At 43.4% G+C, this 25,411-nt stretch overlaps 2 protein-coding genes across 10 annotated transcripts in view; one reads left to right on the top strand and one right to left on the bottom strand.

The window, feature by feature from the left end:
- Nucleotides 1–655, top strand: SRA1 (steroid receptor RNA activator 1; the record flags this gene model as incomplete). The annotated part of the gene is given in 3 exon segments (XM_021410104.1): nucleotides 1–21; nucleotides 122–230; nucleotides 308–655. Coding segments are annotated over 3 exon segments (336 nt in total), but the record flags the coding sequence as incomplete, so codon positions are not given.
- The window catches only part of LOC110405123 (ankyrin repeat and KH domain-containing protein 1), a 112,348-nt gene continuing 87,941 nt past the window's right edge, over nucleotides 1,005–25,411 (bottom strand). For 3 of the 9 annotated variants that reach the window (XM_021410093.1, XM_021410099.1, XM_021410097.1), the window contains 16 exons: nucleotides 24,960–25,055; nucleotides 24,560–24,676; nucleotides 23,201–23,375; nucleotides 22,424–22,877; nucleotides 21,929–22,006; nucleotides 20,150–20,296; nucleotides 18,563–18,673; nucleotides 16,984–17,133; nucleotides 15,062–16,677; nucleotides 10,340–10,534; nucleotides 8,993–9,247; nucleotides 7,523–7,698; nucleotides 5,702–5,866; nucleotides 5,226–5,272; nucleotides 1,434–1,607; nucleotides 1,005–1,234 (listed from right to left, as the gene is read on the bottom strand). In XM_021410093.1, coding sequence (XP_021265768.1) covers nucleotides 1,454–1,607; nucleotides 5,226–5,272; nucleotides 5,702–5,866; nucleotides 7,523–7,698; nucleotides 8,993–9,247; nucleotides 10,340–10,534; nucleotides 15,062–16,677; nucleotides 16,984–17,133; nucleotides 18,563–18,673; nucleotides 20,150–20,296; nucleotides 21,929–22,006; nucleotides 22,424–22,877; nucleotides 23,201–23,375; nucleotides 24,560–24,676; nucleotides 24,960–25,055 — 3,936 coding nt within the window. In that variant the 3' untranslated portion in view covers nucleotides 1,005–1,234; nucleotides 1,434–1,453. Of the gene's footprint in view, nucleotides 1,235–1,433; nucleotides 1,608–2,654; nucleotides 5,273–5,701; nucleotides 5,867–7,522; nucleotides 7,699–8,992; nucleotides 9,248–10,339; nucleotides 10,535–15,061; nucleotides 16,678–16,983; nucleotides 17,134–18,562; nucleotides 18,674–20,149; nucleotides 20,297–21,928; nucleotides 22,007–22,423; nucleotides 22,878–23,200; nucleotides 23,376–24,559; nucleotides 24,677–24,959; nucleotides 25,056–25,411 lie in introns of those variants that run through there. The other 6 variants (XM_021410094.1, XM_021410095.1, XM_021410096.1 and 3 more) reach the window with 6 other exon arrangements.

The following is a 25,411-nucleotide window of genomic DNA, read 5'->3' as shown; positions in this document are numbered from 1 at the left end:
GCGTGCCGCCCCGCCGTGCAGGTGAGGCTCGGCCGCTCTCCGCCCGCAGCCGTTCCCGGGCCGTCCCTCCCGGGGGCCGCCTGCCGGCAGGGCCCGGCCTAGCGGGTACCGCTGCTTTCAGAAACAAGTGTGCGATGACATCGGGCGACGGCTGACGGCGCTCGGGGACGCGTGGGCCCAGGGGAAGCTGTCGGCTCCCGTGAGGAGGAGGATGGCCCTCCTAGTGCGAGGTGAGGGCGGGGGGCGCGCCCGGAGCGGAGCCGCGTGGAGCGGCCGCGGGACGCCGACGAATTCCCGTTCCCGGCAGAGCTGGAGCGGCGCCGCTGGGACGCGGCAGACGAGATCCACCGCTCGCTGATGGTGGACCACGTGAACGAGGTGAGCCTGTGGCTGGTGGGCGTCAAGCGGCTGATCGCCGAGTGCAGGAACCTGCCCGTGGCCGAGCCGGGAGAGGACAGCACTGCGGGCGGGCCCGGCCAGGAGGCGCCTGCACGGCCCGGAGCTGCGGACTGAGTGGGGCAGGAGGAGGGACCCCCAGGATCCAAGCGTCGCTTCTGGCTCTCACGCCTCTCCCAGAAAAGGATTTTAATCACTGCAACCTCTCAGTGGTGATTCACTACGTGATGTTCAATAAAAATCGCTCATCTGTCCCCAGCCCCCTTTCTCCACATACAGAGCTGCTGGGGGGGAGGGCTGCAGCAGCCTCAGCTGTAGGTTACAGGCAGTCCAAGCCCAGCAAGGGAAGCAGTTCCACGCCTGGAGCACGGAGGCCAGGCTGCAGAAGCTGTGATGGCAGCACTGCCTCTCCCTGCTCCGTGGAGGCTGGAAAGCAAGCAGCCTCTATCACACTGCTCCATCTTGTGCTAGCCAGCACTGCCCTAACTGCAGCTGGGGCAGTGAGGGAGACAAGTGGCAGTACAAGCAGGGCTGTGCAATGGGCTATGCCCAGATGTGAGCCTACCTCCCTCCCTGGTGCGCTGAGGCCCAATGGAGAGCTCCACCAGTTCAGCAAAGGGGTTTCATGGTGTTTATTAATCAAGCATGAGCTCCTAGGCATTTGCACCAGCCAGTTGTGCTAGAGCCTGAGGTGTCGCACATCCATCCCCAGCATCAGAGAGGGCTGCAGCCAGCTGGTCATGGTGCCAGCACCTCCACAAGGCCCAGGAACAGGCCCAGCCATGGCCTGGAGACAGGAAGCTGGAAACTCAGATGTCCATCTCAAACTGGTCTTGATCTGCAAGGGTATGGAGAGACAGACATGGGTTAGGATGGGGCTCCTTCAAGTGGAACATGCAGGCAAGTGGCTGGAACACAGCCGAAGGCTGAGCTGCAGTCTCCCCCCTTGCCCTCGTGGCCAGACAAGGGCCCCATGCCCCAAGCACTGTTGGCCTGGTCCCCATTTAGGCAGGGGCTGCACCACCTGGGCGGCTCACCTGGCATGGCTTCTTCACTCTCATTCTGCTCCTTGAGCTCCTCCAGCTTGACGAGGCTGGACTGGGCCAGGGAGGTGACACCGGGGATCTGGGGCAGGCAGCAGGGAAGGGTCCTGGCCCCGGGCGAATTCTTGCACTCCAGTGGGAACTTGTGGTCGTAGATGATGTGGATACCTGCCAAAAGCAGGGGGCTGTCAGGCACTGCTGTCCCCTGGCAGCCCCCTTTCCTGTGCACCATGGTTCTATCCTCAGCCCAGCGCAGGGGGTGGCACTCAGCTATGCTGGGAGCCACAGCTGAGTTTGGAGCAATGGTGAAATTTCCTGCTGGCAGTAGACTCTGAAACCCATCCTGTTCAGCAGCCACTGCCCACACTGTTCCTTCCCCCTGGAGGCACAGTAAGCAGCAGGACAGTTGGGGCAGAAAGCAGCCTCATACTGGGTTCCCTGCGGCAGCCCACATAGTGGTGGCCAGGCTCAGGTCAGGGTGGCTCCCAGTCCACCCTGCATTGCTGACAGTGCTTCAGGCACAGCCCAGTCCCTGGGAATTTGCCCAGGCTTTTGCACCAGGATGCTTTTGCATCCTGTATCCAGAAGCCCTGTGCCCTGGCCGGAGGCAGAGCTAGCTCTGAGATGCATCTCTTCACTTACTGAACAGCAAAGACGAAGTGCATCCCCCACTGTCTTCTCAGGGAGCTCTAACCAGGAGGCTGCTTCCCTCAGCTCAGCCACATGATCCATCCATGTGGGCAATGTGATGGGTTCGATGGCACACTTCTGGCTTGTCAGCTGCTTGGGGTGCTGCTGGGTGGGGGGAGGACCCTGCACTGCAACTGTCTGTCAGCAATCTCAGGGACCAAACCATCCTGTGTGCCACATCTGCTGCCTGCGCAGAGCAGCCAGAGCCCAGCAGGATGGGGGGTTGCACAAAGCACCAATTCTAGTGCCAGGCTCCAGAAGCTACAGAGCAGTAGCTGGCACCAGCAGGGTGGCCAAGAGCTCCTGCATGGGAGCAGCAGGACAAAAGCATTGCACAACCCACACAGGGAGCTGCTGCAGCCCTCTCTGCTCCAGACTCGGCTCTCACAGCCCTACAATGAGCTTACTGACGGCATACAATGAAGCCAGTGCCCACAGGGTGAGCACCTGCTGTTCAACTGAAACATGCCTAGCTCAGGGATGGCACCAGGCTGCTGTTCAGAAAAGGGCCTGCTTGACAGCTACTAGGAGGTGTTTTGTTTTTTTTTTTTTTCTGGGGGGCTGGATGACAGTTAATAGAGCACAGCTCAGGCACCTCAGGTGAGAGCTGTACCAACCAGCTCCTGCCCCTGGGGCTGGAGATCTCAGGTCTAAGCAGCTTTTACACCAGCATCCTGTGCTGTTCCAGCAAGCCAGGGTGCAAGGGTACAGACTATCCCTGCCTGGGAGCAGAGCTCCCTGCTGGAGTCCATTCCCCAGCAACACAACCCTCAAATGCCAGGCAAGGCCTCTGCCTGCTCCCACAGGCAGCACAACAGCAATGATGGCCTCAACAGTTGGTACAGCCTTCTGATTAACAAAGCGTTAGGATTCTGTTCCACACTAGCTACGGATGAAAGCCTGGCTGGAGCCACGCCACTGGTGGCCTGGCTAGGCGTGGGACCAGGGGGCCTCCCACAGCTCCCTGTGCCACCCGGAGCCATGCTGTGAGGTAGAGGCACAGCTGCCTAGGAGCACTGCTGGGGAGCAGCTCAGGGCAGCCCGCAGCAGGCAAGGACATGGCCATTGAGGGCACCGCTCCTGTTCAAGACAAAAGCCCAGCTTTTGTCCAGGAGGAGGTGGCTATGCCCTCCCCAGACACGCAGCTGAGGCCAGCAGGCAGCAGCCCCAAGAGGCCCTTCACCTCAGCAGTGAACAGGCTGGGGACAGACGGCTCCCTGCCCTCACACTGGTCCCACACAGACATCACTGCCAGTCTGGACAGCCCGGCAGCCTTCCTCTTCTGCCCTCCCTTGCGCAGTGTCTGGTGGCCAACAGGAAGTACCACAATGCCTACAGCAGAGCTCCAGGGCTCTTCACTAATGCAAAAGTGAGGCCAGCTTCTAAGCAGGGTGCTTAACACCAATTGAAACAACTCACCGAAGGGTCCCCAAGAACAGACAGCTAAGTCAGCACAAAAGCTATTGCACCAGAATGCCATTTTTTCCTTCACCATCGGCTTTTAATATAATTACCATCAACACAATTATTTCTCCTTTGGCATTTGTGCTATCAGGGTGGCAGTAAGATAATTTCCTTCTTGAGTACTAGATAGAACATCTGAACATATCCAGTGTTGTTTCTGATGCTTACTTGCCTATCATACTCAGATTCTACTTGTGCACTTCATATTTTCAATATTCCTGAACACTCGGGAGTAACTGGGACAGAGAAGAGACACCATTACATTATTTCATGAGTTTACTCCATGCAAATTATCACTGAATCCTCTTTTGGCTGTTCCTTCCTCATGCTTCTCCTGGAGAAACTCTGCTGTTGTATGTAAGGAATGGTCACGAGGAAGAAGAAGAAAGGTAAGGAAGTTTCCATCTGCCCTCTGGTCTAAGAGACCATCAGAAATGGTCCATTACATTGGACACATTATGCACTGTATTTACCTGCTTGAGAAACAGACCAAATATTCACTGTAGTTACTGCATCATCACTGAGGAAAAGCAGAAATAAGCACTGTCTGAAAGTAGGAAATGGAAAGCTTCTAGTGCAGGCCAACACCGGAATCAGCCTGCATGCAGAATGAGGGTTTGTCTTGTTTGCTGTATGCAAAGATCTTCTTCTTCCTCATAGAAAAGGCATGAGGAGCACTTACCAGATTTAAGGGGTTACAAGAAACTTAAAATTGCATAACTACATTTTTTCATTAGTAGAAAGTAGTCTCTGCTTTCCTAATACCTGCTTTGGGGCAGTAGGAGAATGAGGTGCCCTGCATTTGTCTACAAGACACTGATTTACCTATGGCAAATTTAGACACCGTTGGTTGCCAAGGTGTCAAGTCAGTCCCTGAACAATACCTCAGGCAACACACCTGGAAAGAGCACTAGAAGAAATAAAACTAACCCAGAAAAGTGCACAATCACATTCACAAAAAAAAAAAAAGACAATCACCACACCACAAAACACCATGACTGGCAGGGCAAGGACCCAGCAAACTTTGTATCGTAAACAACCGCACATCAAAACTGTCCCCTTCTTTCCCCAAACCCTGACTACAACCACGTGCTAATGATGTGACTCTGAAAAGATGCATCACTAGGCATGGCAGCTATCAGTGACAATATACATCCTCTTCCAAAATTTTCACACACAACCTATAAATTCTGTTCACCTTTTATTGAATATTCAGGTAAGTATTTCACATTAATACAGGCTACAGAAAGCAGAGCCACTATATGACATGAAATTTACTCAGCTTTTTCTTTTAAGTATGTAAACAATTATACATGTATTTACCACCCTAGAAGGTTGAAATCATGTAATTATCTAGTTCTCTCCTGCATACAAATAGTGTTTAGTAGTTTAGCCAAAAGCATTAATTTTATCTCGTTTTTAGGTTCGGAATGGCTAAACTGGAGAACAGAATCAATTGTATAGGTAAATCAATTTGTTCTTATACAATGGGCAATCAAGTTTTCATTATTACAGCCCACAAAAAATTGCTTTGTTAGGCACATTAAAAAAAAATCCCCAGGGTTCTTCAAATCATAACGTTTCCCAAACAAGGCTAAAAAAGAATAGACCCCCTTAAATCAGTTGACGTACTTGAGATGCATGTTTCCAATGTGAGGTGCCCAGGTGCCAGGCCAAATCTATAGTAAGAAATAAAAAGACAAGTCTATTATGAAAACAAATAAAGGTTCTTTAACAGAGAATTTAACCACTAGAGGGCAAGCTTAAGGCTTCCCCTAAAATATAAACAAACTGTCCAAGCACTGGGAGCTGTCTTCAACTCTGGCCAGGGTTTGACTGACAACCTGCAAGATAACAAGCATGGATGTAAACCCTACCACGTACAACAAGAGCTGTTACCTTGTTGAGCATTCTTGAAATTCTCACAATTTTACCTGAAAATTTCCACATGGATAGCACTATATGTGTTAATAAACACAAATGCAATTGGTGAAAAATCACGCACAATATGAATTCTAGTATCAAAGAACTAGGAAAAAAATGACATCTAACTAAAAGAAACAGCAAAAGAAAAGCAAAACAAAGCATAAAAAATGCAACCACACTACCTGCTGAGCATCAGTACATTCTGTTGAATTTTGGACAACTTTGATCATGGGATTCCAGGCTGGATCTGGAGTATGAAGCCCATTAAAGAGAGGGCCTCCTGGGCCATCTGCTAGCTGAGGGTGTGAGGGTATTAGAGTGCCACCATACATGGAAATCGGTAGGCCCTGAGGAAAAAACAAAAGAGCACCAGGGAACCTGTTACTAGTAGCAAAGATGACCATACTACAGCAACTTCTGAAACACGCTGCGAAAGCAGTTTCACTGTCTAGCACATAGCACTGGACATTTCTTCAGTGGAGGCTGAGCTGATTATGTCTTGGCTACGCTGGTCTGCCTCCAGCTATCTTCCAGTGTTAATACACAAGGGGCAGACTTGCAAGCGTTTTTTTCATCCTGTCACATCCTTAAGAAAGGCTTGTGGCATTCAAAAACATAGTTTCTACCTTTAATCAGGCTCTAGCACTCAGCCAGCCTTATGCTATCATTTCCAAGTGACTGAGTCTCTCACAAAAGAAACTGAAGATTGATGGATAGTGCCTAGACAGGGGAACATCTGCAATCCGCAAATTCTGGTTTTGTTTAAGTGCACCTCTGAGCTTGAGCATCCTTTCTAGTCAGGAAGACAATACTAGGATGAAAGTGGTATTTGTCATGGTTTTATGATTTTTGGTTATCGGTATTCCACATCATAACATCGTGTAAGTGCACTGGGAGTTAAAGAGCTAATGCTCCAGTTCCATGAATTGTGGATGGTTCTGGGTACCTGGTTCTCAGAAGAGAAGAAGAACTACATTTCCCAGAGGACTTTGCTGTTCTGTTACCATTTCTGTTCAAAGGGAAAGATAAAAACTGTTTGCAGATCACGAGACCCTTCTTCTCCTCTCGTCTTCTCGTTCTGGCAGCATCTCGCTCCCCAGCCATCTCACCGTCGGCATTAGAGTAAAGCCCACCTTAATTTTGAACACTCTCTCTCATTTGTAGTGAGCTGGGGGTCAGCCTCTTCTCTCTTGTAACTAGCGACAGGATGAGGGGGAACGGCCTCAAGTTGCACCAGGGGAGATTTAGGCTGGACATTAGGAAATACTGCTTTTCTGAAAGAGTGGTCAGGCGCTGGAATGGGCTGCCCAGGGAGGTGGTTGAGTCACCGTCCCTGGAGGTGTTCAAGAAACGTTTAGATATAGCATTGAGAGACATAGTTTAGTGGGGTTATTGGTGGTAGGTGGATGGTTGGACTGGATGATCTTGTAGGTCTTTTCCAACCTAGCTAATTCCATGATTCTATGATTTTATTGGATTTATTAGCTTAAATTGTATTATACTGTATTATATTGTGTTATTTTGCATTCTGGTATCTTATTTAGTAAATTACTTTGTTTCTCCTCAGATCGTTGCCTCTGTTTTGTTCTCAGGCCCATCTCCCTACCTTTTCTCCCTTTTCCCTTTCCTGGGGCATGGGTCTGTGGGTCCCCCGCCTCATTAGTCATGGAACCAAGCCGAACCAGCCCATAAACCATTGACAGTATTATGGTAAGAAAAGGTAGAAGAGACATAGACATACAGTGTAAACAGGGAAAACAGAAAACACACTTGCACACAGAGTAAATCTGTCTCTCAGCATCGATGCTACAGACTCCTTATGTCTAGAAGTACAGTGAAACTCCCACATTACCCAAATTTTCCAGTTATTTTCCGAACCAATCGCAGAAAAGAAGCATCAAGAACCCAATCTGTAGGATTTGGGCTTAAACTGCCCACATCATCCTTCCAATAAAGAAGTAATTTGTCATTCAACAGCCAAAACTCATCCCTCTGTGACTTACTTTAGAAAAATCCACAAAACTGTTTGGCATCGGCTGGTGGAAAATGTTTGAGGGAGCCACTATTCCAGAATCATCTCTCTCCATTGGCTGATGCTGAGAAAACGTGCCCGGGTCTGACAACTGCTGATGCATTGGATGGTTTCCCATTACAGGCTGAGACCAACCTGACAAGCCTTCTGGAAAGAACAAGATTGAAAATGGACTATTAGATTTGGCTGAAGACACTCTTGAGCTTGAGTGTGTACAGCTGCATGCACCTCCACAAATCCAAAGGCTTCCAGAAAACAGAGGTGAAGATTTTTAGAGCTCTGCTCTATGCAAGAGCAGGCAGAGCTCCCCGTAGCGGACACATAATAGAAATATACCTGTGATTTTTAGACTATTAACACTTTACAAAGCAAACACACAAGTGTTATCCCTAGCATCACGCCTCTAATGGGGAAGCTGCAGAAAGCACATCAGGTAAGGCTGGCTAGATACACACTTTCACGTCAGCTCCCACATCCTCCTTTTTGTACCTGCCATTACGGTAGGAATACACAAAATGTTACACTTACAACAGGGACAAAAAAAGGAAAGAGGATCAAGTAAGACCAGGGAAGCGCCAGACATGCCATCTCCATGCACATTCATCTTGATCCTCCAGACAAGCATGGAGATTATGGAGATTACTATTAACTTCAAATTTCAGTTATCCACAGTAGAACCATATCTGATAAACCTCCAAACACCATTTGTGAGCATATACAAGCTTCTCTTGAAAAAACAGCAACACTAAGACACTCAAGTTACAGACAGTATCTAGGACTTCACTAAAAAAAGAAAAAAATATTTAATGATTCTGTATTTGTTACATTTGCTACCAATAGAAACAATTACAACTCAAATGCTGCAGATCCTCCTTTCCACCAGAAACCTTTCAACTGTTTTCAAGTCATTCTTTCTAAACTGGAGCTGCCTGGAAGAGAAGTTACCCAATCCCAATGCTCTTCAAGAGCCATGAGGAGAACAGTGTAAAATCAGCATTCACAACTATGCATTTCTAGGTGTATTAGCTGCACCACAGCTTTTAAAGTGTTTGCAAACAACAAGCTTAAAAGCTTGGAGGAAGACAGTTATCCTTTGATGCCGAGGTTCAGACCTGGAGATGGACTCCCTTAATAAGTAAAAGTTGTTTACGGTTACAATTCTCTTCATTCAATAGACTTTAATATAACACTTTTGAAATATTTTCAGGGTTTACAAGTGTACTCATGCAAATGATCTAGACTGAGAATCATTTATGTTAGGAGCAAAAATCACAACATTTGCATTGATGATATCCCTGAAATTACACAATTTTGATACTGGTTTTCCTTCTAGGGTACAGTACATCCACCTCTCTCTTTCCAACTTCCTTTTCAAAGGTGTATTTTCAAAAGGCCCCACAAGTTTCTTAAAGCTATTCCAGACCATGAAAAATAGACTTACCAGATACGCTGTTAACTCCAAATGACCAAATGCCACTATGACCAACCGGAGCAGTAAAGTTAGTTCCTAAGGGCGTAGGAGTGACAGATCCTCCCTGTCGAATTCTAGCAAGTCTTTCTGTCCCGATGGGGGGGGGTACCTTTCGATCTTGATTCGTGTTACCCGTTTTTGGCTGGCTCAAGTTAGAAGGTGCAGAAGCAGCTGAAAGGGGTGAAGATGATCCTGAGGAAACTGATGGAATAGGAGATTCACCTGCTGAAAAAAGAATTTATTTTGCTTAATCACACAAAAAACCCACAGAAATTAGTGACAGTAAATGCTACCCTTTCTATCTCCATAATGTTATCTCAAGACAAATGATAAAAAGGTTTTAAAGGCTTTTTTTTCCCCCAAAAAAACATTCTTCAGACTTTCACAGAAGTTCTGTTTAAATCTTATTTTAACTCTAGAATGAACATTAACACAAATGCTTTCAGCTGCCAGAACTGTAATAGTCTCATGACATAGAAGTACATCTAAAATAACTACAAGAAAGAATAAGAAACATGGAAGAGTTTCAGGAAGACATAAAAAATCAGCCAAGATACCATAAATATCAAAGCAGCCTGGTTTTGGTATCTACCACCTCTAGCAGATGAGAAATTAAAAGACAGCTTCTCAAAGCCAAATGTATAACATAAGAGCATAACTTTAACCAACTTCAGAAGCGTCACTGACTCTTTCTGAGAAAATCAATTTCTTTTGAGCGCTCATTTATACATTTTGCTTCTTAAGCTCAGAGTGACAATGAAGTTGCATGCAGTGACATGAAAAGTCTTCTCATTTAAGACTCTAAACCAAAGACCCATATTCTCTGTAAAGCTACTTCCATGTTCTCACTGTTAGGAGGAAACCTCTATGTCACCTTGGATGATGCATTAAGATATTAGGATATTCTGACTTAACAAGAAAATTCCAGAATGCCAATTTAAAATAAATAATAAAAACAAAAAAAAGGAAGTATAACTTCAAATCATGATAAACATGACATGTTCCCCAAACATTACACTCGTTTAGAGGGGAATCTGCAGCTTGCTATAATCACCTCCACTCCCCCACAACTTCATGCCTTCTCCTATTAGAACCTACAATGACCAATTTTTTTCCCCAAATAGCCTTTAGAAATGCTACCAGGTCTAGTGGCATTTTACTTATTAAGAAACAAAATAGTAAAGTGTGATTGGCATGGCATTCTCACAACTACTAAACACAATTGGAAAGCATTGTGTGCATAACTGTCTAAATTCCCCTCAAGTTACAAATCTACTAAAGACAATAGCTAAGAATTTACAGTTAACTAAGACAGACCCATGAAGTTCCTACATGAATTTGTTGCGCTTGTCCAAGGATGTGGTGAAAAATGCTGTCTGTTAAAGCTGGGAGTCCCAACAGGTGCTGGCCCTTGAAGGTAAACCCGTGCTCCTTGCATGTTTGCTGAAAAGCCTGTCAAAGGACCTGAAGAAGAAGTTGTAGAGCTGTTGGATGGATCTAGAGAGGGTAAGCCTGAAATAAACATAAATTTCATTAAATATATCTCTTTGGGAACCTGCTTCAAAGCACCAGAGAGAGCTAGTGCTTTAATATAATTAAAGCATCTCATCACCTTCAGGGGTATCATTTCATTTTACAGCTGCACGATTCTCCCTCAGACAGAAACCAGTAGAAAGTATTTCTGTATGATCTCTGCTTTTGCCTCAAGTTTTAAGAAAAAGCCATCTCTTCAGTCACTGAAAGGAACTGAAATGCTAGCATGGAAGTTACAAAAGGAAAACTGGGCAGTGGCAAAAATCCTTCTTTACCAAAGAGCCACACAAGTCAAACAGGAATACAGGGTTCTGTGAAAGCTCTGAGGGATCAAACACCAAGAAAGTCTCACTGCAGCACAGTTCTGCCATCTAGTTACGTTCACAAATAGGTCAGTCAGAGCACACTGTGTTCCAAGGAAACAGGGCTGATGATACCAGCGAAACAGAAGAGGGGCTGCTTTCTACAGAAGCTCATGAGGGAAAGGAAAAGATGGAGTTTCAAGTCTCACAAAAATGAATCAGCAAGAGAAATTACAGTTTTTGAACAAGCCAAAGCTTTTAAGCACTTTTCCAAAATACTGTAAAAAGTTTTTAATCACACATTGTGACCAGAAAAAAAAAAAAGTAGAAGCAGGTATGGCCATATGTTTACCTCTGTTCTGGGTTTAGTTTCAAGGGCTTATAAAACAAGACTAGTTTCAATACCATTTAAACATTTCAGGATGACCACAACCAGGACCAGCCTGTATTGCCACAGAGCAAGGTTGAAACTCCATCCCTTCTTTCACCCTCGAAGTCTGAAAGCACCACTGCTAACAGGCAATGGCTTAGGTCAAACTACAGATGCACCATTCATCTCCTGGATACTTTACTGAAAGCCATGCCTTTTCCCCATTATTAAAAGCAGCAGAAAAACATATCAACCAAATGACCTCAATTTACTGCCTCTAGAAGAGGCAGATCCAACCTGCTCACATTAACAAATGATTTGCTGCTTTTGGAGGTAGTGTTTTTATCACTAGCCCTACCCAAAAGATTTGTTTAAAGTCTCTGCTACAGAGAAGGGGAAATACAAAGGTAAGTCACCACCACTGACAGAATACGGAGTGCTTAGAAGAGGGAGCCCCTGTTCTGGGGGTTCACTCCTCCACGGTTTGCCACAGCATGAATGACTACAGCCTAGTGTAAGAGTGCACAGCTCGAAGGAATTTGCTGAGGCCTGTGCAGGCTGCCGCCACACATGGCTCAACTGACCGTTCCCTCCTAGGGTGGCAGGTCTCCAGCACACCTTGCCATAAGTGGACTGCAGCATCTCCAGCCAAGGGCCCTTCCCATACACCTGTCACCAAGCTACCAATGGGATGCTCCTGCTAACCCTCCACGTGTGGCACTACATTAGAAGCAGTCAGAAGGCCTCCATGGCCATGAATGCCACTGCAAATCAAAGACTGGCTTCCAGCTGGCTGGCAAACCACTGAAGAGAATGAGTTTCAAGAACTCTACATCTTGTACAAAAGGGTTAACAGAGCTGAGGCCCATGAGGATTGCCCGTTCCCTAAACAGAGCAATGTACAGATTCTGACAAAAATAGCTCTTCTGCAGAAGTAAGATGCCCAACTGTGCCTCTTGTGTGCTTGGTAGGACAGGGGAACAGCTTTCCAAGCGTGATGACTACCACCAAGGCAGTTTCAGCAGTGCACTGTATTTTTAAGAGGTTGAGGAAAGTGAAACAGCCAAAGATGCACAAACTCAGAGTAGTGATTTTTCAATTTGTTAAGAACATTTTCTAACATTTTCTATTTTTATCTTGCCTTTCGTTCAACTGGATGAAAAAGCTTTGTTCAATATTGAAAACGGCTTCTACGAACAATGACTTACAAAATCTTGATCTCAGTAATGAGCCTTCTATTTATGTATTTGTAAGTGCAAGCAGATGTTTTAACACTAAAACAATTTGCACTTCGAAGTCAGACTCCTTATTATGCTCAAAAAGCACACTTAGGCTTTAAGAGACTGGTGCACCAGCCTCATACAAATCGGCTCAAAATTCAGTTCATCAAAGCCCCCAGGCTCTTCCTGCAGAAATCTCTTAACTACAAGGGCTAACTCCAGCTTTAGAGAATATCAGTAGCAATACTTAGTGAATCCATGCGAAATAGGGAGCCCAGCCACCTCTTGCAAATCCATGGTCATGCACTGCTTTTTCAGATGGCTGATATCAAGTTTGTAGTACCTTTTAACACAAGCAAGTTCTCAAACCCCTTCTTAAAAATAGAGGAAAAAGCAGACTTCTGGTCACCCTAAAATTTCTCCAAACAATCAGGCTCCGCCCTCAATCTGCAAGCTGCTAGGACAAGAGCTCTGAAGGTATACATGGGACAACAGGCCATTGCCAGAACAGAACCACAAGCAGTAAGGATGTGTGCACAGGTATCTGTGCCTCAAACTGGTGAATCAGTGACAACTCAAGTTCCAATAGCGCTTACCCAAGAATAGAGAACACAAATTCTACATTAAAGTGACACTTAAGAAAAAACTGTTCTGGTGCATAATCAAATTAGACTACATCTCTACATCAACTTAGAGGCGATTACTAAGAGGTGCTAATCTGCAGAAAGATTTCCTACAGCCCAACTGTACAAGACAGGCATAAAAGAAACCTCTCCTCCAAGAGTAGAGTCACATCCAGAGATTAGAGGATTGTGTCTGTTTTGATGACCGTCACTATTCGCTCTCTCTATATAAAGGCATACTGAATTACCAAGCAAGGCCCAAACTGCTCTGTGGCCATAACACTGCTTTAGGCCAAAGCACATGTAAGCACTCCTTGAAATCACACAAAACCTACCACTAAAATTTAAGAAAAACATCCAAAACAGTCTCAGTTCATCCCACCTCAAAGGCTGAGCCTACTGGAAAGGCCTATTCATCTGTGAAGCCCCAGCGAGAAGAAGGGACAGGCAGACTGGAGGACCACACTCCTGGTCTAAGGGTCAAGGCGTTGGAAGGGTCCTCAGTCTCCTGCCCTCACTTCTTTCCTCACTATCACACCTTTCAAACACCCCCTTCTCCTTCAGTTCCCACAAATCCCTTCTTCTGAAATAAGGCAGATCTGATAGATTCTGAAATAAGGGTGATCAAAAGTAGCATTAATTAGAATGACATTGCGAGTCAGCAGAGAACCTGACAAATCAGTTAACTCCTGCCAGTCAGAATTTGGCATAACCTTCCTTCCCCAGGGCAGGGTATTCCAATGAGCCACTGATTCTGGAGTCTACTGAGGAGGGTCTGCCAACTCTTCTGTCAGCAGACATATGATGAACAAGGCCCAGTTACTTCACCCCCTGAAGTCCCAGTTACAACTAGTTCTGCTTACTGCGCTGGGAACAGACACGGTCTAAGAAGTCTGGGTACTCATGTGCTTTGCAATGCAGTTATACAGCCCAAATTAAACACCCGAGAAAACTATAGTCATAGCAAACATCTTGATTTCATGGTTAAACCTAGTCTGAGAGAAGTGATCTGGTTTTCAGAAACCATGAATGTTTTTAAATTCACTGAATGAATGGGAATACTAAAAACCCTTTTCCTTACCACATCTTTCCAATGTCCCCTCCTCCTTTAGTCTGAAGGTCAAACCATTGAAGTGTCCAAATTCAGCATTCAAGCCCTGAAACATCAGCTGAATCATCTAACACCACCACGTGGTGTGGAAGACAACTTCAAAGCAAGCCTCTCCAGCTATCCAGCTACAAGGCACTATAAATGCACTTCAGCAAGAAGAAAGGGGAGAATGGAGTACAGCTGGGGACCTCTTGAGAGTTCCTACCAGCCAAATGGATGCAGCCAGAGACGTGCATTATTATCATCACTAACATGATAATAATCCCCTAGGCAGAGCACAGCAGGGCAGAGAGTTCACTGTGTTTCTAGCCCACTTCAATTAAAAACTTGTAAGCTTGAACTACTACACTTAACAGCTGAAGGACAATAGCTTCCTAATAAGACACCATGCAGAAGCCCACCAGTTTCCCAAAGCACATAAGCTTATCAAAATCCTAGAAAAATGCAGCAAAATCACCCTTTGGCCTATCAGATCAGGTCACACAGAGAAAAAAAGGAATCTCTCATAGTCCAGCTAGAATCTCAGACAGTGAAAATATTGAACAACTACATGCAGTCACTCCTGCAGCTAGGCTGAACCTGTTGAAAGTTCTGGTCTGGCTGTTTCAGGTTCAGTATCACCTGACAACACATTACACTCCAACTCAAAAGCTATAAATTCCCCAAATAGGGAGACACATCCCTCCTCCTAGGAGAAACAACACAATGTCTACAATGTTCCCAACAACTAATATTCTAGAAGAGCTGCAGAAAAAAGAAATGGACAAAAATAAGTCATCTAGTATTCCATAACCGTAATGTGTAAACTATTTCTCAAACAATTTCAAACAGAAGTGTTGTAGAAAAAAATTCACCCCAGTATGTGATCTTAGTGACTTACCTACAGGACTAGTAGAAACCCGTTGCGAAGGTGGCCTGAAACCAGGAGCCTTGGAGTTGTCAGGATGCACGTTCTCCACGTGTCCTAGCACAGAGTTATTCAGAAAGGTAGACTGAACAGTGAAAGATGGGTCAGCTGCTGCTCGGGTGGAGAGTGGACAGTCACCCCATCCTTGGTTAGAGGGCACCTGGTTGCTATCAAAAAGACTACTGAAGTGATTGAAGAGAGTTGCTGGCCCAAAGGTAGGAGGCAATGATTTATTTGCTGGGTTAATGTGCATCTGAGAACCGTTCATAACGTTCATGGCTGACGAAAGCTGCACCGCAGCAGGTGGACCTTGAGAAGGTGTTAAGGGAACTTGATTTGTAACAAATATAGACTGAGGATCTTGATGTAGGTTTGCATTTGGTACCACTGAATAGAAAGAACCTCTGGACTGCATCCTGTGAGTAACTCGAGGTGCTGGTACAGGTACTTGAGGTAAGTTACTGTTGTCCTGATTATCTGCAACAACCGACCTGGGTGATGCTAAGCTTAAAGGAGCAGGTTCTGAGCTGGAAGAAACAGGCATTGACATAGAAGGACTCATTTCTGACATGCTGGCTGGTAGTATTTCATCTTGGGCATTCGTTAGAGGTGCAGGGCTGCTAGATGGGTGAGCTTCAATGACTCCTGAATTGCTGCTAGTTGACATACTGGAACTACCTGCAACAGAAGATGGTGTGCACGTATTTCCAACAGGCTGGTCTGGTGTTGACACTTTCTCTTTGGGTGCTGAGACAGCTGAGAAAGAGTCTGCTTTAAGTGCAGAATGCTGCGTTTGTGGAGCATTAGAGGGCAGAAATGCTGCAGGAACTTGCCCATTGTTTGGGGGTGCAGAGGAAGCTGAAGGCAGAGTGCTACACGTGTTTGTCACAGTTGAGATTGCTGCTGCTGCAGCACTTGTCTTCGGAACACAGGCAAACAGCTGCTTTCTGACCGAAGAGGGAGTCCGATTACTTGTTGCACATAGCGGCTGGGTGGAAGCAACTACTGAAGAGACAGTAATGGGACAACTAGAAGTCGTTAACCCAGGCGACTCTGTCTGTAAAATATTTCCATTCTGACTACCTACACGACTTGAACTATTATGCTTTGGAGAGCTGTTCGTGCTGCCAGGGTTAACTGGTCTCACTGGGAATGGTCCCCAAGTGTTTGGTGAAGGTGAAAAGGTTCCTCCAAATTGGGCCATAGGTAAGCGAGGGTGCCGGATCTGTTGCATAGTTTGGGCAGCCAGCAAGGCAAAATGAGGATGAGAATAAGCTAGAGGAAGAGACACTGGAAAAGATGAGCGCACATTTGCTGGGACATTCTTGTTTAATTTGTTAGTAGGCTGGAAAGTAGATAGAGTTGATGACTGCGATGTGACTAGAGGCGGTGCTCCAAGAGGAAAGGAGTTTTTGTTTGAAGCAGATGCAGTACTAACTCCAGATGAGAAGTTCGCATGGATTGATTTGGTACTCGAAGCAGGTGTTCTTATATGAGTTTTAGGAATCAAGTCTTCCAGTTCCTTGGCAGGATCTTGAATGAGGGCATTGATGAGTTGCACCGCGTATCGCGTTGACTCTGTACCACCCCTACATTAAATACAAATATACCTATATTTAATGAAAAGAAACCCCATTTTGTGCAACATTCTGTAGCCCCAACTTGACATTGATTTACAAGTCCACTACAGTTTCACTCCATTAAGTTAATCCTTAAGATAGCCATAGTCAAAAAGTAACTTTGAATAAGCAGACCATCTGCATATCTTGGCAGCAGTAATAAAAGTTCTATTTTATAACCAAGAAACTAAGTATGTCTTGTCTTAAAAAGCAAAGAGAAGTTCTTGATAAATGACATTTCTGACTAAATTAGAGTTTCATTTCTAAAAACTGTACCTTATAGTGATCATTCTCTCTCCATTCTTATCTTTTTGTTTATCAACGTCAATATGGGCACCAGTCACATCTTGAATTGCTGTGATGTTGCACCCACCTCTTCCCATTATTCTAGACACGACAGAAGCTGGGACAGATAATTTCTTTGACCTATATCACAAAGATCACAAATCTGTCAAATGCAGTTAAACTCTGAACACATAAAAATGCCTCATTGTCTGACATATGGCTGAAGCAATATACTTATGTTTCAGGGTAGCAAGTGGTTTTCTGCCGATATTTTGTTCACCCTTTGGAGCCTCTCTAAAAAATCGCCAACTCAAATTATTTATCATCCTCAGCACCTGACAAAGATTCTTCAGAAGCACTTCTACCACCACTGCTGTATCACAAATGTGCTTCATGAACTGCATCAGAAACATTTTCCAATTTTATCTTCTGTGCGTATCTTTGAAGTAAGACAAATTCTTAGCTTATTGACCTAAATTTACATAAGTAGCACTGCTTCAAATACAAAAGGCCACGGCTTAGCTACTTTGATCATTTATAACTAGGCAAAGGTGGTTTTCCATTATCTTCCCAGTGATGAGCTCTGTGCTACCACGTGCATTCACAACCCTTTTAGTATCCACCTCTCTCAGACCTCAAAGAAACTACACAAGATATGAAAGCTTAACTGGTGGCACTACACAGCAGTGGATAACAGACTGTTAAATCGTGCAGTTCTGCAATTCTGTGAGTTGCTGGAAGCCACTATGAAGGCAGCACAGATTTTTCAGAAGCAGGCTCACTTATAGGCCATAACACTCCCACCCATGTTAAGTGAAATAAGTCATTTTAGCATTTTTCTGATTCACATGGTATTGATGGGTCAGTGCAGGCATATAATACAGGGAAGTCTTTGAACATGATCTATGCTTGCATCCAGACCCCAGCCAAGGTCTCTCTGGGCCACCTCTGTCCCCAGACTTTAAAGGCTGGACCTCTCAAGCCCATACACTGCTTTCCAGCTTGCTAGTGATACGTAGAAGTAGTTAAACATTGAACAATTAGAGGGGATTCAAAGGGGTTTCAGAAACCACTGTGATCACAGTTCAAGCACCTCTGGACAATGTACAGATCACCACTAACCCCCTGAAAAGGCTGCCAGCTTCACCCACCTATTCCACTCTGAGAATTTCAAGTAACTCGATCCTCAGGAAATTGTTTCTCAGGCACTCAGATCATGCACCAAGCTCTCATCCCACGGCAGTTTCACGCTTTGGGTCTTTGTCTCTCCACCCACCCCCTAAAAGCTTCTTGCTCAAGCCAGACAACTCAGTTGCTCCCTCCCCAAATCAAAGCTCCCAACATCACCTAACTTGAGAAAATCCCATTACACCAAGGACTCCAACTGTCCCTTTTGTGTCCTTTCACCTCTGCCAACAAGGAACCCCACGCCACCATCAATCAAGAAATTCCTCCACCAGAAGAGCTTGCCCCAGCAACCAGGATCCTTCCCACCCATCAACCACTACCACTTCCCTCCCTACCCACAAATCCCAGTGGTTTTTACCTTTAGAAGTATCCCAAACAGTACCTTTTTGCTCCTGAACAGCAGCGCCCTCCTCTCTGCAGCTGAAATTGCTCAATTGGTGTTGGTTGCAGAGTGTTGCTAGGGGGAGGGTCTTTCAAAACTCTGCCTACTTGCCTGTCAAGGGTAGATGGGATGTTTTCATTGGTTACTTCTCTGATAGACATCCCTTCTAGCCACAGCGGGATACTCACAGAGAGAGAGGAGGAGAAAAATTCCTGCTGTAGAGACTGGGAGAGACTTTAGGAGATGAAGGCATGCAGATCCCAGGCATTTTGTACACATAGCTACAGTCACCGAACAGCTCTTTGGCTGGATGAATGCTTTGCCAATCAGTCAGGGCACAGCAAACATGGGTACAAAACACAGTCTTTGTGACTAGACCTGATCCCCTAGGGATTAGGAAAGCTCAGGTTTTAGATGCTGTTTCTAGAACACTAGCATCTCCATCCGAACAGCAGACAACACCCAACAAAGCAATTAGATTGTGTATATGGGACTCAAGAGACCCAGGAGGAGAGATGGAGCAGCTCCAGGGTCAATGGCAGGGTCTGTGTGCAGCACTGGACAAGTCAGCTGCCTCTGCAACAGTTTCATGCCTGCATGACTCACCAAGCGGTGGGCAGTCTGCGACCATACCTTTAGCAAGGACATGTCACAGCAGAGAACCATACTCTAAATGCAACAAAAGGCAGAAGACTGAGCCAACTCTCTAAGGGATATGTTTAAGTTTTCAGATTAAAATGCCCTTTTTTTTAAAAAAAAAAAAACTTTCATTAACAACTTTGTGGCTTCTGCTGATCTGGATGCATTAAATCCTCTGTACAACTATGCTGCACACAGCCTAAAATTCCCTAGAATGAGCACATACAGTTACTACCATTGCAGAACAGAAAAGCAGCAGGGCATTATAAGTACACCTAAACACACGACACTTGTATGTTCATGCTGCATTTCTTTTCAATAAAGGGAGTAAAACAAGACAGCCAGATGACTATTTCAAGTTAAAAGTAGTAGACATAATAATGATTACAGATGAGAGTGAGTGGTTATTAGCTAGACAGTAAAAAAAATCAGAACATTTTCAAAGGGAGTGTGCTTTACAGAAGTACAAGTAGATTTAAAGGTTCTCCAATGACAAATTAAGGTCACAAAATTTTCATTGGAATTGGCAGTCAAGGTCACCACAATGAAGTTTAGCCACAAAGAGATCATCCACCTGTCCTCTGCTTTACCAATATCTACTCCACCTTTACTGCAAGCAATCATCTGCACTAGGAGCTTTTTCACTGCCATTTGTTCCCTTCTCCTTCTATCATAAGATACCTTATCTTTTACTCCAATGACAGCACAGGTAAGGAAAGCCCTTATGCCAAATAAAATGTTCATATCATACTGATGTTAAATTACTGAGGGGTTACTACAAATTAGGCCAGAAAATTGTTTTCACAGCACTGCAAGACAAGAAGGAATGGATTTTTTTAATTATTATAGTGGAATAATTAAATGAACCTGACAGACATTCTGTATTTGAGTATAATTTACAAGTTAAAATGTTGAAACACTTCTTAAACACAGAATTAAATTCTTTACCTTCTAACCACTTCCTTCCAGCCTTCTTCTCTTTTCTGGCCTCTTTTTGGACTGGTGAGATTCAGCTTTACATTTGGAGAGGTCAGAGGCAGGGAAACAGGCTTGTAAGCAGTTGACAAAGAATTTGAATTACCTTCACCATCAAGTCTGGGAACAGAAATGTGCCGATTACAAATTACAGAATAAAGCTGAAAGCATGACAGTGTTCATTTCTGGACCTCAGAACTTCCAGCATGAATTACTTTCATCCTTTTATTTTTCCCCACTCTACTTGGAACAACTGTTGGCTGACTTAAATAATTTCTTACATTTTAGTCCACAGACTTCCTTCAAAAAATTGAGTGCTAAATGGAATGAAGTAATACTAGAAGTACCAAGGACACCTTTTATAAAGTATTTTACAGATTTTAAGTGTTACACAATCATTTAAGTTACACCCAGATTATGCACTCTCCTTTTTGAATACATTTTTAAGAAAAAATACTTTGATAATAATGTCTCTTTCTTGCTAGGTACTTGAAAATGTCTTCATTTTTCATCTTATTTTAGAGATTCCCTGTAAATAGTTAAGTGCTTCTACTCTCTGCCCCCACTTTATGAATGGGTAACTGCATTCGGCACATGTATTTTAGGATATTTTACTCCCAGTGAACTCAACATGAAAGTGTGTATGCAAAACCTGTACTAACACAACTGTAGCAATAGGCTAGCGATACAAAACAGAGTAAAGTCTGGATGAGACAGAAAGAGAGGAACAGGTAAACTCTTGTAGGCTAACTTAGCTACATGAATGCAAAAAGAGTGTTTCTGGGTGCTCAGGTTCATGTACAGTACTGAAACAGAGGCACTCTCTAAAACTTAAGGCTAATCTTTCAATGAATGACTTATAAAGTGATTTGGTCTAAGTAATCTATGGCATATTTAGAAAATGTTTCAATTATAACAGCATTGTCATCAGCAAGTCTATGCTGAAAGAGAAGAGAAATACAAGAAGAGAAAATTTAGAAACTTTTCAGAAAGACTGCATCATGCAAGAAGTAAAGAGCACTTGCAGAAGTTAAAAAAAAACATCTGCATAATTTTTGTTTATATACTCTCTTGGTTTTTAGGTGTACTTCTATCTGACAGAAGAGCCATTCCTTTTTTCATTTTAAGGAATTTGACGTATTTAGTTAGTTAATTCTGCATTAGAGGGTCATACAGGAGAGGTCCAAGGCAAAACAAATTCATATTCATAAAACAGAATATACAGACAACCCAGTTTCTGACATTCCTAAGAGTTTTAGGTAACTCCCCCCCATCCTCACAACCATGATGGCTAACAAATCTACGTTCTGCACTTAATTTTAATTCTGGAGGGAGGAAAAAAAAAAAAAGCTGAGAGCCCAAACTGTCTTCCCTCCTCCCAGCCATATTCCTCAATCAGTCTGGCAACAGCCCTCTTGCTTGGTGTGCTTTCTGATGCCAGGTCTATATTCTTGTTGAAGTTAGCCATGTGTCCTGGCAGATCAGCCCCTATAGCCCCCTACCTCCCTTAACACATGGAAAAAACATATATGGAGATCACACTCATACTACTTACAAGTAAAAGTTAGCAGAGGCAAATTTCTTAGCAAAGACTACAAATTTAGATGTTATTTAAGCTTATCAGTTTTGAGTAATGAACCTATTCAGAAACTGGTGTTATTTATAGTTATTAGCTCCTTCACTGGCAACTCAGTGATCTTCCAAGTCATTCATATGGACCCTGTACAGTCACTGAATTCTTTTGACTCTCACCTCTGGCTTGACAAGGTTAAATCAAACTGGCCATCAACCTGGCAGGTAAAATGCTCAGAGTCATCAACTTCTTCCCTCCTTAAAACAAAGAGATGGCAATTCAAAGGAGTTAATAATGAAACAAGAAAACAATCACAGAGTAACGACAACTTGTGATTATATTTTAATAAGTTAAATTTTTAAATTCCCTGCAAATTTATGCTGAAATCTACTCTAATATGTTCAGAGCTTAGCACAGTTATTAAAACAGTGCAGAGACTTAACTGTCGGTTCTGCTAGAGCAGTTTAAACTAGTCAGCAATACCAAGAATTTTATCTTTAGTGTTTTGATAAGGCTGCATTCAGCAAACCAGACTACATAGTTTAACAAGAAAGCAAGCTCAGTCTCTCAGGTCTCTAAGAATGCACCAGCTGGTATAAGGCCTGAGAGACAGAAAATCTACATCAGCATAGGCAAAACACTGAAGAAACAGGGAAATAACACTGAAGTCTCACCTTGTTGGTGTTTTTGAAGCTGAAGTGCTCGTTTTTTCTTCCTGAGAAGGGATAAGCAATGAGGCATAGCGCCGCTCAGAGGAATTTGTATCCATTGTGAAGTTCAGCTCTTGGCTTTTACCTCCGCTGCTACTTTCACTATTGCAATCTGTGCTATCCAAATTATCTGAATCACTATTTCCACTTGCACCACCACCTCTTGGCTCTCCATTTATTTTATTCTTATCTGCTTTTTGCTGTGCTAGAGATATATGCTGATCTGGCAAAATTATCTGCATATTCTGAGGGGTCTCTTTTGTTTTATTTTTCTTATTTTTTCTATTTGTGCTGGGAGTAGTCACCACATTAGCTCTCTTCTTCCCAAAGGCATTTGTGAAAGTAGCTGAAGTTGCAGAAATCCCGATTGTAGTCGTAGTAGTTGCGCTAGGAGGCTCTATAGGAACTTCTTGCTCCACTGAAAAAAAATACAAAAGTTACAAAATATATAAATCAGTGCCTCTGACTGAGGACACTTCAGTTGAGATTATGCCCCTGCTGAGCTGTCAAGTCTATTTGCACTATATGCAGCTGTAAAATCTCCAAGAAGGAAAAAGTTTTGGGAACAAAGAAGAAGAAACAAAGATTTACCAGGAACACAGCACTTTTACACTTTTACACCAGGGGTAAGAACCAGGGCAGAAACTATACAGCCAGCTTATTAACAGGTCACCTTACCTAGGTGCTTTTAAAAAGGCAACTCTACAACTGCATTTTTCCACATCAACACTCATTCTTTACCTTCATCATCATTTTCTTCTTCATCATCATCTTCATGCAGTTCTAGAGTTTCTTTAGGCTTGTTTTCTTCATCTTCTTCTTGTTTCCTTTTTTGTTCCTCTTTCTTCTTCTTTCTCTTTTCCTTTCTCTTCTCCCTCTTAGCTGCAAGGGCTTGTTTTCTGCTTTCCTCTCTTGACTACGTAGGAGAAAAGTATTCATATTTACATATTATCACAAAGACTCAATTGTAATTCCAATCTTTCTCACAAATTGGGGCAGGGGATAAAAGAGAAGAGAGCATGGTGAACAAGGATGACTTTGTCACATCCTGAAGCATTATGCAGAAACTGAACAGACATCATGGAACAACAGGACTAGGTGGTTCCAAAAATTTCCGAAGAACAACAATAAATACAACCAAGACAGAGATATTGTAAAAAGAATTTTACTGAAAAAGCCAGTAAAATCCCTCATTATCTCAGTCCTTTATCAAAAACCATTTAATGATGTTGCAGAAGTATTGATCAGATTAACAACTTTAAAACGTATCCAACAGTACATTACAGAATTAACCGGTCTCATTTTTTTCATTTTTATTATGTTTTTTAATATGAGATTAGTCACAACAACAATGCCATACTATAGTTTTGCATAGCAACTGACAGACTGTTTATGAGTTAGCAACCTGGAAGATGAAAAAAACACATAAAAATTGTCCAAATCTTCCCTCATTAATTAAATGCTGTATGAATTGTTCATCAACAATTCTAAGAGAGTCCATTCCAGATTGCTTAAGAAATCTCTGCATTAGTCTGGGACACTTAATATTCTCACTGAAAAAAACCTTCACTTCTCACACTCCCTTTTCAACTCACTTCAGCTCATATGGCAAGTTCTCCTTTGTGTAGTTTGTAAAACTGAGCACCGGTCCATAAAACACTTGCAGACTACATTTCACACCGTGTACAACATACTATGCATCACGCCACTGAGACTGAATATCTCCCTTATTCACACTCTATCTGTGCTGAAGTAATGCAAGAAAGCTACTACTCATGATTAAAAGGACAATGGAGCGGCTAGATAAAGTAGAAGTCAGTTCTAATCTCCCACTCGAAGTACATACTTTACTTCTATGGATGTCATGGTTTTATGATTTTTGGTTATCGGTATTCCACATCATAACATCATGTAGTGCACCAAGAGTCAAGTTAGGGCACTCTTGGCGCACTACATGATGTTATGATGTGGAATACCGATAACCAAAAATCATAAAACCATGACAATGGAAAGTAGATGCAGTCACAGCATGAAGAATTACTGCCTCTGAATCACAGTTTTAGACGTTAATAAGCTAGATGACCGCAATTCTCCACTCACTTTTTCGAGGTCTAGTTCCTTCAGCAGTATAGTTGCATTCTTATTTGCCTCTGCAGCCTGCTGGTCTTTAGCTTTCACAATTGTTTCCACACACTGGTGACACTTTTTCAACAGGTCCTGGAATGCAAAACTTTTCTTATTACCTCTGTAACTAGAATTAAGGGAGAGATGCTTGCTCTATAAAACATGAGATTCCCTGCATTCATTAACATACAAAATATTTCAACAGACTCTAAACACTAATTTTATGTTTCATATTAAAAAGATGTGTATGTTTGATTCAGAGTTTTTTTTTCCACATGAGCAAACATACATTCACTTTTTGAATAATCGAGAATTTCCCATACATATTTTTGCTGAAAATAATGGATAGGGATTTTTCCCTCAAAGTTACACTCACCTTGTCTGTTATAGTCGCTATATATCGCATGCATTCAATGTCTGATGGAAACTGGTTAACTTCTTTCACTAGGAACTGAACTACTTTCACGTGGCCCTAGAACATCAAAGAAAATCCTAGTCTCTGGTATACAACTGATAGCATTCATCATCAAAATACAAATTTAATATCTCTTGGTTCAGTGCAAAAGACAGAATATACAAAAACATTTCTGGTAAACTGTTGTTTGGAATGAAAAGTTGTTAGTGTTTGCTCAGTGTTGATAGAACATTTATATTTTATTTTATTTGAAATACAAGCAGCTAACTGGGCTCAAGGGCAGAGCCATCTGTTTACATTTTTAGCAGTCAGGACCACTCTGTTTAGACCTCATCTGTCACCCCCAGCTCACTTTCTTGCCAGCCACTCCATAATGCAAGTCTGATTAAGGAACTGAGCTACCTGAATGTTAT

The sequence above is a fragment of the Numida meleagris genome, chromosome 12 (assembly GCF_002078875.1).
Source record: "Numida meleagris isolate 19003 breed g44 Domestic line chromosome 12, NumMel1.0, whole genome shotgun sequence".
NCBI classification, from domain to species: Eukaryota; Metazoa; Chordata; class Aves; order Galliformes; family Numididae; genus Numida; species Numida meleagris.
The sequence above is the reverse complement of the archived record's forward strand: the minus strand, read 5'-3'. Positions and strand labels throughout refer to the sequence as shown.